This window comes from Oncorhynchus masou, chromosome 13 (genome assembly GCF_036934945.1).
Source record: "Oncorhynchus masou masou isolate Uvic2021 chromosome 13, UVic_Omas_1.1, whole genome shotgun sequence".
Taxonomy (NCBI): Eukaryota; Metazoa; Chordata; class Actinopteri; order Salmoniformes; family Salmonidae; genus Oncorhynchus; species Oncorhynchus masou.
The window spans coordinates 10,954,971-10,968,930 of record NC_088224.1 but is presented as its reverse complement, the minus strand read 5'-3'; the positions used below and the strand labels follow the sequence as shown (position 1 = coordinate 10,968,930).

General features: G+C 46.1%; 2 protein-coding genes across 3 annotated transcripts in view; one reads left to right on the top strand and one right to left on the bottom strand.

Annotated features, from left to right (window-relative positions):
- Positions 1-13,960, bottom strand: part of LOC135551725 (protein eva-1 homolog B-like) — a 56,503-nt gene that overhangs the window by 23,823 nt on the left and 18,720 nt on the right. The gene's annotated exons all lie outside the window — the stretch shown is intronic.
- LOC135551721 (cell surface glycoprotein 1-like) lies at positions 8,962-13,544 on the top strand. The gene has a single exon (XM_064982917.1). The coding sequence runs from the start codon at positions 9,155-9,157 to the stop codon at positions 13,052-13,054; it is 3,900 nt and encodes a 1,299-aa protein (XP_064838989.1). The 5' UTR covers positions 8,962-9,154; the 3' UTR covers positions 13,055-13,544.

Here is a 13,960-nt window from a genome sequence, read left to right as displayed (position 1 = left end):
TACATTATTGCTTGGCTAACATGTGCACTATACCCATGTTATAATCACTTAAAGCATTTAAATCACACACTACCACCATAGGTACCCATATTGCTTGAATATGAATCGCTTCAAGTGACTAATCTCCACTCCCTCCTGAGTCTTTACAGTTGAAGGCAAAGATCATACCAATGACTTGCTTAGATCAAACCAAATTATAGAGGATCAAGATGCTGCAATGTGTGTCACAATCACTGTCAAACAAAGAACTAAGGCACCAGTAGTAGGAGACGCACGCCTCGCTCTTCTTCTTCTAGGTCTGTGGTAAAGAGGTTGACCCGGAACTCTGTTTCAGTGTTTGGGTTCTGAACCTCTATTCCACCCATTAGTTGCACCAGTCCCAAATGTCACCCTGTTTTCTGTGGCGGCAGGGTAGCCTAGTGGTCAGAGCGTTGGACTAGTAACCGGAAGGTTGCAAGTTCAAATCCCCGAGCTGACAAGGTACATTCATTCTGCCCCTGAACAGGCAGTTAACCCACTGTTCCTAGGCTGTCATTGAAAATAAGAATTTGTTTTTAACTGACTTGCTTGTGCAAGAGGGAAAAAAGTTGTGTGCATCAATTGATAGATAAAAATGTAGTGCACTATTTTTGACCAGGGCTCTGGTCAATAGAATAAACTCATGTTGACATTATTAAATGTTTCTATAGCTTCCAAAATAGTATTTACAAAAGTGGGGGAGTGCCACGACAGAGGAGGCACAGTGGTTTTAACACAGCACCCCCTATCCATCATCTAGTGTGTGTATATACACCGTATAAATCATTTTTGGTAATAAAAACAGGCAACATTATAGACCAGCAAAATATTAATACAGTTACTATTCACAACTGTAGTATATAATATACTAGACACATCAGTGTCTTGAAACACAACTAACAGAGTAAAATCATTACATTACAGACCAACAAACTATTACTAGAGTTAACATTACTAATTTTAAAATGCAATTTATGACAGTCAATACAATTCCTCTTGGCGTTTATGATGCATTACTGTATTACCTCTCACTCACCACTCATGGAGAACCAAGAGCCAGATAGAGTTGATCTGCTAACTAGTTGTTCAAATGTGTTTAACACCTTGTCGTGTTACTGACAAGTAGATGAGTACTTGATTAACCCCAGGATTTCTGTCCCATGGGGCACAGGGCCCGTGTTGATTAACGTGCGTTGAAGATGTCGTTCCCATAGCAACGATTAAAGCATTCCCAAACCAGAAACCGTGGATTGATGGCAGCATTCGCGTGAAACTGAAAGCACGAACCACTGCTTTTAATCAGGGCAAGGTGACCGGAAACATGACCGAATACAAACAGTGTAGCTATTCCCTCCGCAAGGCAATCAAACAAGCTAAGCGTCAGTATAGACACAAAGTAGAGTCGCAATTCAACGGCTCAGACACAAGAGGTATGTGGCAGGGTCTACAGTCAATCACGGATTACAAAAAGAAAACCAGCCCAGTCACGGACCAGGATGTCTTGCTCCCAGGCAGACTAAATAACTTTTTTGCCCGCTTTGAGGACAATACAGTGCCACTGACACGGCCCGCAACGAAAACATGCGGACTCTCCTTCACTGCAGCCGAGGTGAGTAAAACATTTAAACGTGTTAACCCTCGCAAGGCTGCAGGCCGAGATGGCATCCCCAGCCGCGCCCTCCGAGCATGTGCAGACCAGCTGGCTGGTGTGTTTACGGACATATTCAATCAATCCTCATCCCAGTCTGCTGTTCCCACATGCTTCAAGAGGGCCACCATTGTTCCTGTTCCCAAGAAAGCTAAGGTACCTGAGCTAAATGACTACCGCCCCGCCCCGTAGCACTCACTTCCGTCTTAATGATGTGCTTTGAGAGACTAGTCAAGGACCATATCACCTCCACCCTACCTGACACCCTAGACCCACTCCAATTTGCTTACCGCCCAAATAGGTCCACAGACGATGCAATCTCAACCACACTACACACTGCCCTAACCCATCTGGACAAGAGGAATACCTATGTGAGAATGCTGTTCATCGACTACAGCTCAGCATTTAACACCATAGTACCCTCCAAGCTCGTCATCAAGCTCGAGACCCTGGGTCTCGACCCCGCCCTGTGCAACTGGGTACTGGACTTCCTGACGGGCCGCCCCCAAGTGGTGAGGGTAGGTAACAACATCTCCACCCCGCTGATCCTCAACACTGGGGCCCCACAAGGGTGCGTTCTGAGCCCTCTCCTGTACTCCCTGTTCACCCACAACTGCGTGGCCACGCACACCTCCAACTCAATCATCAAGTTTGCGGACGACACAACAGTGGTAGGCTTGATTACCAACAACGACGAGACGGCCTACAGGGAAGAGGTGAGGGCCCTCGGAGTGTGGTGTCAGGAAAATAACCTCACACTCAACGTCAACAAAACGAAGGAGATGATTGTGGACTTCAGGAAACAGCAGAGGGAACACCCCCCTATCCACATCGTTGTGACAGTAGTGGAGAGGGTAGTAAGTTAAGTTCCTCGGCGTACACATCACAGACAAACTGAATTGGTCCACCCACACAGACAGCATCGTGAAGAAGGCGCAGCAGCGCCTCTTCAACCTCAGGAGGCTGAAGAAATTCGGCTTGTCACCAAAAGCACTCACAAACTTCTACAGATGCACAATCGAGAGCATCCTGGCGGGCTGTATCACTGGTACGGCAACTGCTCCGCCCACAACCGTAAGGCTCTCCAGAGGGTAGTGAGGTCTGCACAACGCTTCACCGGCGGGCAAACTACCTGCCCTCCAGGACACCTACACCACCCGACGTCACAGGAAGGCCATAAAGATCATCAAGGACAACAACCACCTGAGCCACTGCCTGTTCACCCCGCTATCATCCAGAAGGCGAGGTCAGTACAGGTGCACCAAAGCTGTGACCGAGAGACTGAAAAACAGCTTCTATCTCAAGGCCATCAGACTGTTAAACAGCCACCACTAACATTGAGTGGCTGCTGCCAACACACTGACTCAACTCCAGCCACTTTAATAATGGGACTTGATGGAAAATATATCACTAGCCACTTTAAACAATGCTACTTAATATAATGTTTACATACCCTACACTATTCATCTCATATGTATACGTATATACTGTACTCTGTCATCTACTGCATCTTTATGTAATACATGTATCACTAGCCACTTTAAACTATGCCACTTTGTTTACATTCCCTACATTACTCATCTCATATGTATATACTGTACTCGATACCATCTACTGCATCTTGCCTATGCCGTTCTGTACCATCACTCATTCATATATCTTTATGTACATATTCTTTATCCCTTTACACTTGTGTGTGTATAAGGTAGTAGTTTTGGAATTGTTAGTTAGATTACTCGTTGGTTATTACTGCATTGTCGGAACTCGAATTACAAGCATTTCGCTACACTCCCATTAACATCTGCTAACCATGTGTATGTGACAAATAAATTTGATTTGATAACCCCGGGACGTCTGTCCCATGGGGCACTGGGCCTGTGGGGATTAACCCTGGTACTTCTGTCCCATGGGGCACTGGGCCTGTGGGGATTAACCCTGGGACTTCTGTCCCATGGGGCACTGGGCCTGTGGGGATTAACCCTGGGACTTCTGTCGCATGTGGCACTGGGCCCGTGGGGATTAACTCTGGTACTTCAGTCCCATGGGGCACTGGGCCCGTGGGAATTAACTCTGGTACTTCAGTCCCATGGGGCACTGGGCCCGTGGGAATTAACTCTGGTACTTCAGTCCCATGGGGCACTGGGCCCGTGGGAATTAACTCTGGTACTTCAGTCCCATGGGGCACTGGGCCCGTGGGGATTAACCCCGGGACTTCAGTCCCATGGGGCACTGGGCCCGTGGGGATTAACCCCGGGACTTCTGTCCCATGGGGCACTGGACCCGTGGTCGAGAGGGCAAAGCGTCCATTGGGATTTTGCACTTTATACTTGATTAAAAGTGACACCTGGTAGAGACAATCATTTATATTTTTCAGTTTGTTTTTTCTTCATGAGAATGGGTAAACATACTCTTTATTTGCATGCCATTAATTTAGTTTTATACAGAAACAATATTCTGTAGTTTTCAAAAGCCGATAAAGATAAAAAGGGACTTACCCTGACATGCAAGGGTGTGTACACCTTTAACAGACAGGGAGAGTAGATGGTTCAACAGATTTAGTTTGGCATCCTAAGCAGGATGTGGGCGAGGCAGCAGCAGCAGCAGATAAATGTCATCATCTCTGTAGTTTAGGTAAAGCACTCATGTAATCTGTCGCAAAGAATCAGGCTACGTCCCAAATGACATCCAATACCCTACATAGTGCACTACTTTTGACCAAGGCCCAATAGCGTGCCAGTGATGGGGTCCCTACCACAATGATCTTTCAGTGTGTCTCGTCCACTTGGTTAAGAACACTGGTGGTGTCTCTCCCAAACTACAGGATGGTGTTTCTGGTCCTATAAGATAAGTAGCAGGTCTCTGTGACGTGGGCAGGGCAGGAGTTGGTATTTGAAAGCCATCAACTCATACAGGTACACAGACAATATCATACAGAAGAAAACACAAAGGACAGTATGTTAACTGAAAAATAATGTAGGCCTAATACAAGATGACATGACTGGTGTCTCTCTGTTCATATCTGGGAGAAGCCTTGAAGAATTTCCCAAAGCTCGTCGCCATTGGAGTCTGGAGCAGTGAAAACACGTTCTCTGGAGTGATGAGTCACTTTTCACCATCTGGCAGTCCGACCGATGAATCTGGGTTTGGCGGATGCCAGGAGAACGCTACCTGCCACAATGCACAGTGCCAACTGTAAAGTTTGGTTGAGAAGGACTAATGGTCTGGGGCTGTTTTTCATGGTTTGGGCTATGCCCCTTAGTTCCAGTAAAGGGAAATCTTAACGCTACAGCACACAATGACATTCTAGAACAATTCTGTGCTTCCAAATTTGTGGCAACAGTTTGGTGAAGGCCCTTTCCTGTTTCATAATGAGAATACCCCCATGCACAAAGCGAGGTCCATACAGAAATGGTTTGTCGAGATTGGTGTGGAAGAACTTGACCTGCCTGCACAGAGCCCCGAAATCACCCCAACAAACACCTTTGGGATGAATTGGAACGCCGACTGCGAGCCAGGCCTGATCACTCAACATCAGTGCCCGACCTCACAGAAAATGATTGTGGCTGAATGGAAGCAAGTCCCCGCAGCAATGTTCCAACATCTAGAGGAAAGCCTTCCAGAAGAGCGGAGGCTCTGATAACAGCAAAGGGGGGGACCAACTCCATATTAATGCCCATGATTTTGAAATGAGATGTTCGACAAGCAGGTGTCCACATACTTTTGGTCATGTAGAGTATGTCCAATATCCAGTGAAAAAAATACCAGATTGTTGAACACGCAATAGCCTATAATTGCAGTGCTGTCTTGTATGACAAGCTTCCTGAACCAATCACATGGGCTCCCGAGTGGCGCAGCAATCTAAGGCTCTGCATCTCAGTGCACGAGGTGTCACTATAGTACCTGGTTTGAATCCAGGCTGTGTCACATCTGGCTGTGATTTTTTTTTTTTTTTTTAACTTTTTTAACCTTTATTTAACTAGGCAAGTCAGTTAAGAACAAATTCTTATTTTCAATGACGGCCTAGGAACAGTGGGTGAACTGCCTGTTCAGGGGCAGAACGACAGATTTGTACCTTGTCAGCTCGGGGGTTTGAACTTGTGTAACGGATGTGGAACGGCTAGCTAGTTAGCGGTGGTGCGCGCTAAATAGCGTTTCAATCGGTGACATCACTTGCTCTGAGACCTTGAAGTAGTGGTTCCCCTTGTTCTGCAAGGGCCGCGGCTTCTGTGGAGCGTTGGGTAACGAAGCTTTGTGGGTGTCAGTTGTTGATGTGTGCCCGGGGACGGTCTAAAGTTATACTGTTACACTTGCAACCTTCCGGTTACTAGTCCAACGTTCTAACCACTAGGCTACCCTGCCGCCCCAAGCTGACAAGGAGTCCCAGAGGGCCGCGCACAATTGGCTCAGCGTCGTCCGGATTTGGCCCGAGTAGGCTGTCATTGTAAATAAAAATGTGTTCTTAACCTAGGTAAATGAAGGTAAACAGTTTTGGGGGGGTTTGACCAAGGACCACACTGACTACTAGCTAGAACAGTAGTACAGGATATGACCTACCTCATTTTCTGTCGTCCTCTGACCATACGCCTGCAATTAAGATATTTAGGTAAATACATTTGTATAATGACAAAAACATGTTTAGAGATCAGGATCACACGACTGTGTGTCTGGGATTAGCTAGCCATCTAGCTAGCTAGGCTGCTTAGAAAGGGTTGGGATTAATTGGCTGCCTACAAAAAACTAACATGATAAACTAACATAACTATGTTAACCTCGCTACAGACTACCTTCCTGTGTATTAACATCGGCGGGAATTCAGAGTTTGAGAATATAGAGTATTTCAAGTCCGAGGTTATTAAAAACCAGGGGAAGTGTCCTCATAGACATGTTAAATCAGAGGATTAGCTTGCTAGCTAGTTTACTGGCTTGATTGGTGTAGTGTCCTGTATTGTGGATGACTTGAGTAACTGACTTTCTCTGCTTATCTTGAGAGTAAATGAATAATGTCAAACTAAAATCGATAGCTAAAGTATTCATCAAGGACTAATCCAGCAGGGCTCGGTTGGGCTTCAACCTCTGGTCGGCTATTCAATCACGTTGTGCAAATGGTGCGCGTGACAGGTGACTTCTTGATTTGCTCAAAATCACGTGTCATCTACAGAACACAACCAATCAGACAAATTGAACCACAACATGGCCCGCCCACAACTCTCCCAGAAGTAATTCAATTCTAGAAAATCCACACCAGTTTACTGCTGGTACCAATGACTAGGCGAGTATTTAGCCTATTGATGGAAATGAAGGTTAGAAAAGATAACGCAGTCTAATGCTGCGTTCAAAACCACGTGGGAAGGTGGTAATTTCCAGTAGTGTTTTAGGCTGAATAACAACATGAAAAATAGTCACATTAATGAATGGCATTCCAAAGTCAAAATGTCCAACAACTCTATTCAATCATCATCATCCTTATCCTCTTCTGGTAAACATTTTTGTAATCTATATTAACTTATCATGGGGTACAGTATCATGGGATGGGATGTATTAGTGTGTGTGGATGTTCATGTGTGACTTAAGACTGAACAGGGACAGTAAAGGATGCAAATTCCTTCTACTGTAGTATCTTTATGGAAATTTGTAAGCCACAAAGACGGTTCCATGAACTTGATCATTTTTAACCTCTCCTACCAACCGGGGATAAGAATACGACACAACACCTTTACAGGTAAGGAAATATCATCAATGTGTTGTTTTATCATGGATAAATTACTGTTGACAATATTTTAACAACTCTCAGGTCAATTTCAATTCTGTGATTATTCGGCTTCAGAGGAGGGATATGTTTTTCTTTTTTTAAGCAGCTAAAACAATTCTTACAATGTGAGTTTAGCTATTGCATTCCATGGGTTTTAAGTTTAGTATGCAGTCATTGTTTTACAGTAAAGGAGTTTAGTATGTAGTCATTATTATACAGTAAAGGAGTTTAGTATGTAGTCATTGTTTTACAGTAAAGGAGTTTAGTATGTAGTCATTGTTTTACAGTAAAGGAGTTTAGTATGTAGTCATTATTTTACAGTAAAGGAGTTTAGTATGTAGTCATTATTATACAGTAAAGGAGATTAGTATTTACTCATTATTAAACAGTAAATTAGTTTAGTATTTACTCATTGTTTTACAGTAAAGGAGTTTAGTATGTAGTCATTATTTTACAGTAAAGGAGTTTAGTATGTAGTCATTATTATACAGTAAAGGAGTTTAGTATGTAGTCATTTATACAGTAAAGGAGTTTAGTATGTAGTCATTATTATACAGTAAAGGAGTTTAGTATGTAGTCATTATTATACAGTAAAGGAGATGAGTATTTACTCATTATTAAACAGTAAATTAGTTAAGTATTTACTCATTGTTTTACAGTAAAGGAGTTTAGTATGTAGTCATTGTTTTACAGTAAAGGAGTTTAGTATGTAGTCATTGTTATACAATAAAATAGATGACTGTATTTCCATATCCACTCTTTCCTTTCCCCAGACTGGCTTCATTGGGAATACTACAACCATGGGCTTCCCTCTATGCCTATGTCTTCTCTCTTTGTAAGTAAGAGTTATCTGCTTGAATACTCTTTTTTTGCCACATGGAGTTTGCCATTAAAAGGAAAATGACATTATCATAATATTAATGTAGGTTGATAGAAGATTGATTTTATGTCTCTTCACTTTCAGGATTTTCACAACTGCTTGTGGTTCAGGTTTTAGTGACGACACAACGCTTCATGAAAACTCTTATGAGGAAAAGTGGATGGCATCTATACCTGATGACCAACTCCTTTCAGCTGTTACTATTCCCGGAACTCATGAGAGCCTAACTCTGTATGGTGGACCTCTTATACAGTGTCAGGCTTGGACCTTGGAGAACCAGCTGAAAGCAGGATTGCGGTACTTTGATTTCCGTATAGAGGCCAGTATTTTCCACAACACCCTTGATGTCATGGATGGGCATATAAAACATACCAAGTTCCATGACGTGCTAAACATTCTGTGGGAGTTCTTGGGCAAACATGACAGTGAGACTGTACTTTTGAGAGTGACACTGCAAGGGATGAGTATCTGGAATGCCAGAGAATCTATCAAGGATTTGATTAAGAAATCCAAAGATAATGTATGGACAAAGACGTTGGTCCCCCACATGCGAGACGCGAGAAGGAAGATCGTCTTTGTGCAGAGTACCAATTTCAATGTCGGAACCCTTAACCATAACACTTGTGTCAATTACGATGGATGGTTCAAAAACATTGAAAACAAGATGAAAACGATCACAAAACATCTGAAAGAAGCTCAAAAGAATTGTGCTCATACAATTTCCTTGACTGACACCTTCACCACAGGCTTTGTCATAGGCCCTAAAACTGTGGCCAGAGTGGTTAATGATCAGCTCAATAAACTCTTAGGTAAACTAAAGACAGGCTCTGATAAACAAAACTGCTTGGGGGTAATCAGCATGGACTTCCCCAGCCCGGACCTCATCCAGAACATCATTGAGGTCAATAGACAACCAGGAAGCGGTTCATCTGATCACCTAGTAGAGCCTGAACCAGCAGAGCCTGAACCAGTAGAGTCTGAACAAGCAACACCGGAAGAACCTGAACCAGCAGAGGCTGAGGCAGTAGCAGAGCCTGATACGGTAGAGCCAGAACCAGTAGAGTCTGAACGAGCAGAGCCTGGGGAGGCTGAACCATCAGGGAAGACTGAACCAGTAGAGCCTGAACCAGCAGAGAGAGAACCAGTAGAGCATGAAGAAACTGAACTAGCAGGCCCTGAACCAGCAGAGCCTGAAGAGCCTGAACCAGCAAAGCCTGAGCCAGTAGAAGAGCCTGAAGCCGTAGAGCCTGAACCTTCAGGGAAACCTGAACCAGTAAAGCCGGAACCAGCAGATGAAGAACCAGTAGAGCCTGAACCTTCAGGTGAACCTGAACCATCAGAGCCTGAACCCGCAACGCCTGAAGAACCTAAACCACCAGAACCAGCAGAGCCTGAACCGTCAGGGGAGCCTGAACGAGTAGAGCTTGAATCTGCAGAGCCTGAACCTGCACATCCTAAACCCACAAAACCTGAACCAGCCGAGAGAGTACCAGCAGAGCATGAAAAAACGGAATTAGCCAGGCCTGAACCAGCAGAGCCTGAACCAGCAGAGCCTGAGCCAGTAAAAGAGCCTGAACCATTAGAGCCTGAACAAGCAGAGCCTGAACCAGCAAAGGCAGAACAACTAGCAGACCATGAAAAACCTAAACCAGCAGATAGTGGTGTGCCTGAGCCAGCAGAGCCTGAGCTAGCAGAGCCTGAGCCAGTAGAGCCTGAACCAGCAGATTCTGAAGCAGCAGACCCTGAACCAGTAGAACCTGAACCAGTAGAGCCTGAACCAGTAGAGTCTGAACCAGCAGCACCGGAAGCATCTGATCCAGCAGAGCCTGAACCGGTAGAGCCGGAACCTTCAGGAGAGTCTGATCTAGTAGAGCCTGAAACAGAAGTGCCTGAGCCAGTAGAGCCTGCACACGCAGATTCTGAACCAGCAGAGCCTGAAGCAGCAGATCCTGAAATAGCAGAGCCTGAACCAGCAGAGCCTGAACCAGCAGAACCTGAACCAGCAGCACTGGAAAAATCTGATCCAGCAGAGCCTGAACCGGAAGAGCCTGAACCAGTAGAGTCTGAACATTCAGGGAAGACAGAACCAGCAGAGCCTGATGCTGCACTGCCTGAACCCACAAAGCCTGAGCCAGCAGAACCTGAACCAGCAGAAAGAGAACCAGCAGAGCATGAAGAAACAGAACTAGCAGGGCCTGAACCAGCAGATCCTGAGCTAGTAGAAGAGCCTGAACCATTAGACCCCGAAGAAGCAGAGACAGAACAACTAGCAGAGCATGAAGAACCTAAACCAGCAGAACCTGGGCCTGCAGAATCTGAACTATTAGAGCCTGAACCAGCAGAGCCTGAGCCAGTAGAGCCTGCACCCGCAGATTCTGAACCAGCAGAGCTTGAAGCAGCAGATCCTGAAATAGCAGAGCCTGAACCAGCAGAGCCTGAACTAGGAGAGCCTGAACCGGGAGAGTCTGGACCATCAGCAACGGAAGAACCTGATCCAGCAAAGCCGGAGCCAGTAGAAGAGCCTGAACCAGCAGAGCCTGAACCTTCAGGAGAGTCTGAGCTAGTGGAGCCTGAAACAGAAGCACCTGAACCAGCAGAGCCTGAGCCAGTAGAGCCTGCACACGCAGATTCTGAACCAGCAGAGCCTGAAGCAGCAGAGCCTGAAGCAGCAGAGCCTGAAGCAGCAGAGCCTGAACCAGTAGAACCTGAACCAGGAGAGCCTGAACCAGAAGAGCCTGAACTGGAAGAGCCTGGACCAGGAGAGTCTGGACCAGCAGCACTGGAAGAAACTGATCCAGCAGAGCCTGAACCGGTAGAGCCTGAACCAGTAGAGTCTGAACATTCAGGGAAGACAGAACCAGCAGAGCCTGATGCTGCACTGCCTGAACCCACAAAGCCTGAGCCAGCAGAACCTGAACCAGCAGAAAGAGAACCAGCAGAGCATGAAGAAACAGAACTAGCAGGGCCTGAACCAGCAGATCCTGAGCTAGTAGAAGAGCCTGAACAATTAGACCCCGAAGAAGCAGAGACAGAACAACTAGCAGAGCATGAAGAACCTAAACCAGCAGAACCTGGGCCTGCAGAATCTGAACTATTAGAGCCTGAACCAGCAGAGCCTGAGCCAGTAGAGCCTGCACCCGCAGATTCTGAACCAGCAGAGCTTGAAGCAGCAGATCCTGAAATAGCAGAGCCTGAACCAGCAGAGCCTGAACTAGGAGAGCCTGAACCGGGAGAGTCTGGACCATCAGCAACGGAAGAACCTGATCCAGCAAAGCCGGAGCCAGTAGAAGAGCCTGAACCAGCAGAGCCTGAACCTTCAGGAGAGTCTGAGCTAGTGGAGCCTGAAACAGAAGCACCTGAACCAGCAGAGCCTGAGCCAGTAGAGCCTGCACACGCAGATTCTGAACCAGCAGAGCCTGAAGCAGCAGAGCCTGAAGCAGCAGAGCCTGAAGCAGCAGAGCCTGAACCAGTAGAACCTGAACCAGGAGAGCCTGAACCAGAAGAGCCTGAACTGGAAGAGCCTGGACCAGGAGAGTCTGGACCAGCAGCACTGGAAGAAACTGATCCAGCAGAGCCTGAACCGGTAGAGCCGGAACCTTCAGGAGAGTCTGAGCTAGTAGAGCCTGAAACAGAAGCGCCTGAACCAGCAGAGCCTGAACACGAAGATTCTGAACCAGCAGAACCTGAACCAGAAGAGCCTGAACTGGTAGATCCTCAACCAGGAGAATCTGGACCAGCAGCACCGGAAGAACCTGATCCAGCAGAGCCTGAGCCAGTAGAAGAGCCTGAACCAGCAGAGCCTGAACCAGTAGAGCCAGAACCTTCAGGAGAGTCTGAGCTAGTAGAGCCTGAACCAGTGGATCCTGAACCGGCAAAGCCTGAGCCAGCATTGCCTAATTCCGCAGAGCCTGAACCAGCAGAGCCTGAACCAGCAAAGCCGGAACCAGCAGAACCTGAACCAGTAGAGCCTGAACCAGTCGATCCTGAACCGGCAAAGCCTGAGCCAGCATTGCCTAATTCCGCAGAGCCTGAACCAGAAGAGCCTGAACTGGAAGAGCCTGGACCAGGAGAGTCTGGACCAGCAGTACTGGAAGAAACTGATCCAGCAGAGCCTGAACCGGTAGAGCCTGAACCTTCAGGAGAGTCTGAGCTAGTAGAGCCTGAAACAGAAGCGCCTGAACCAGCAGAGCCTGAACACGAAGATTCTGAACCAGCAGAGCCTGAAGCAGCAGATCCTGGGGAGCCTGAACCAGCAGAACCTGAACCAGAAGAGCCTGAACTGGTAGATCCTCAACCAGGAGAATCTGGACCAGCAGCACCGGAAGAACCTGATCCAGCAGAGCCTGAGCTAGTAGAAGAGCCTGAACCAGCAGAGCCTGAACCAGTAGAGCCAGAACCTTCAGGAGAGTCTGAGCTAGTAGAGCCTGAACCAGTCGATCCTGAGCCAGCAATGCCTAATTCCGCAGAGCCTGAACCAGCAGAGCCTGAACTAGCAGAGCCTGAACCAGCAAAGCCGGAACCATCAGGAGAGTCTGAGCTAGTAGAGCCTGAACCAGTCGAGTCTGAACCAGCAGAGCCTGAGCCAGCAATGCCTAATTCCGCAGAGTCTGAACCAGCAGAGCCTGATCCAGTAGAGCCTGAACCAGTAGAACCTGAACCAATAAAGCATGGGGAGCTTGAACCCCCAGGGGATCCTGAAGAACCTAAGGAAAAACCTAGGAAGAAGAAATGTCATAAGAAACATAAAACTAACATATAAGTATTAACATACAATTCAGTTATTGTCCAATGAAACTCAGACTTGTGCCCAAACCCCCCAAAAATATATACAATGTAAAATCTTACAAACATGTATTTGTCTAGACTTCCATTGTGTTCTGAGGCCATGGTAAGAGGCAGCTAAATAGACTGTAGTTGATGTGTTGTGAGATGAGAGTTCCACACTTCTAATACAGTTTGAAACAATTTACAGCAGAGGTGTCAAACTCATTCCACAGAGGACCTAGAGTCTGCAGGTTAGACAACCAGTGGAGGGGAGTTCCTTACTAATTATTGACCTTATTTTATTCATTAAGGACAAGGGAGGAGCAAAAACCCGCAGACAGTCGGCCGTCCGTGGAACGAGTTTGACACGTGATACAGTTTATCTGGTTCTTCTTTATGTACATTACAATTACGGTTGGCTCTCTTCTTCAATATTACATGTACATTTCACCTTAATAACATTTGAAATAAAGATTAAACCAATACATTTATCTGGTCTTCCTTCATGTACATCTTCATCAACTGAACCGACTCGGCTTGAGCGAGAGCTAGAGTTGCTTGAGTGAGAGCGTGAGAAGCAACCAGTAAGTTCCCCCTCTGCTGGAAGCAACACTGTCATTCCAATACACAGTCTGTTTTGAGTACAATTGCAATTGCATGTTTAATAGAGAAGACAAATTTGACACTACCTTGCAGTTGAAAAGGTGATGGTTACTGGTAACTTACTGCTTACTTGGCACTATGTGATGATTTGTTTCCCACCCAAAGAATATTGCAACTTCTAACTCATAATTAAACCCACAGTCAGTAACTCCTAGAGGGTTAAATGTAATGGTTCTACTGTGAATAAAACTTTACATTAATGTAGTCTTCCAAATGACCAGATCCTCCCTCTTGAAAT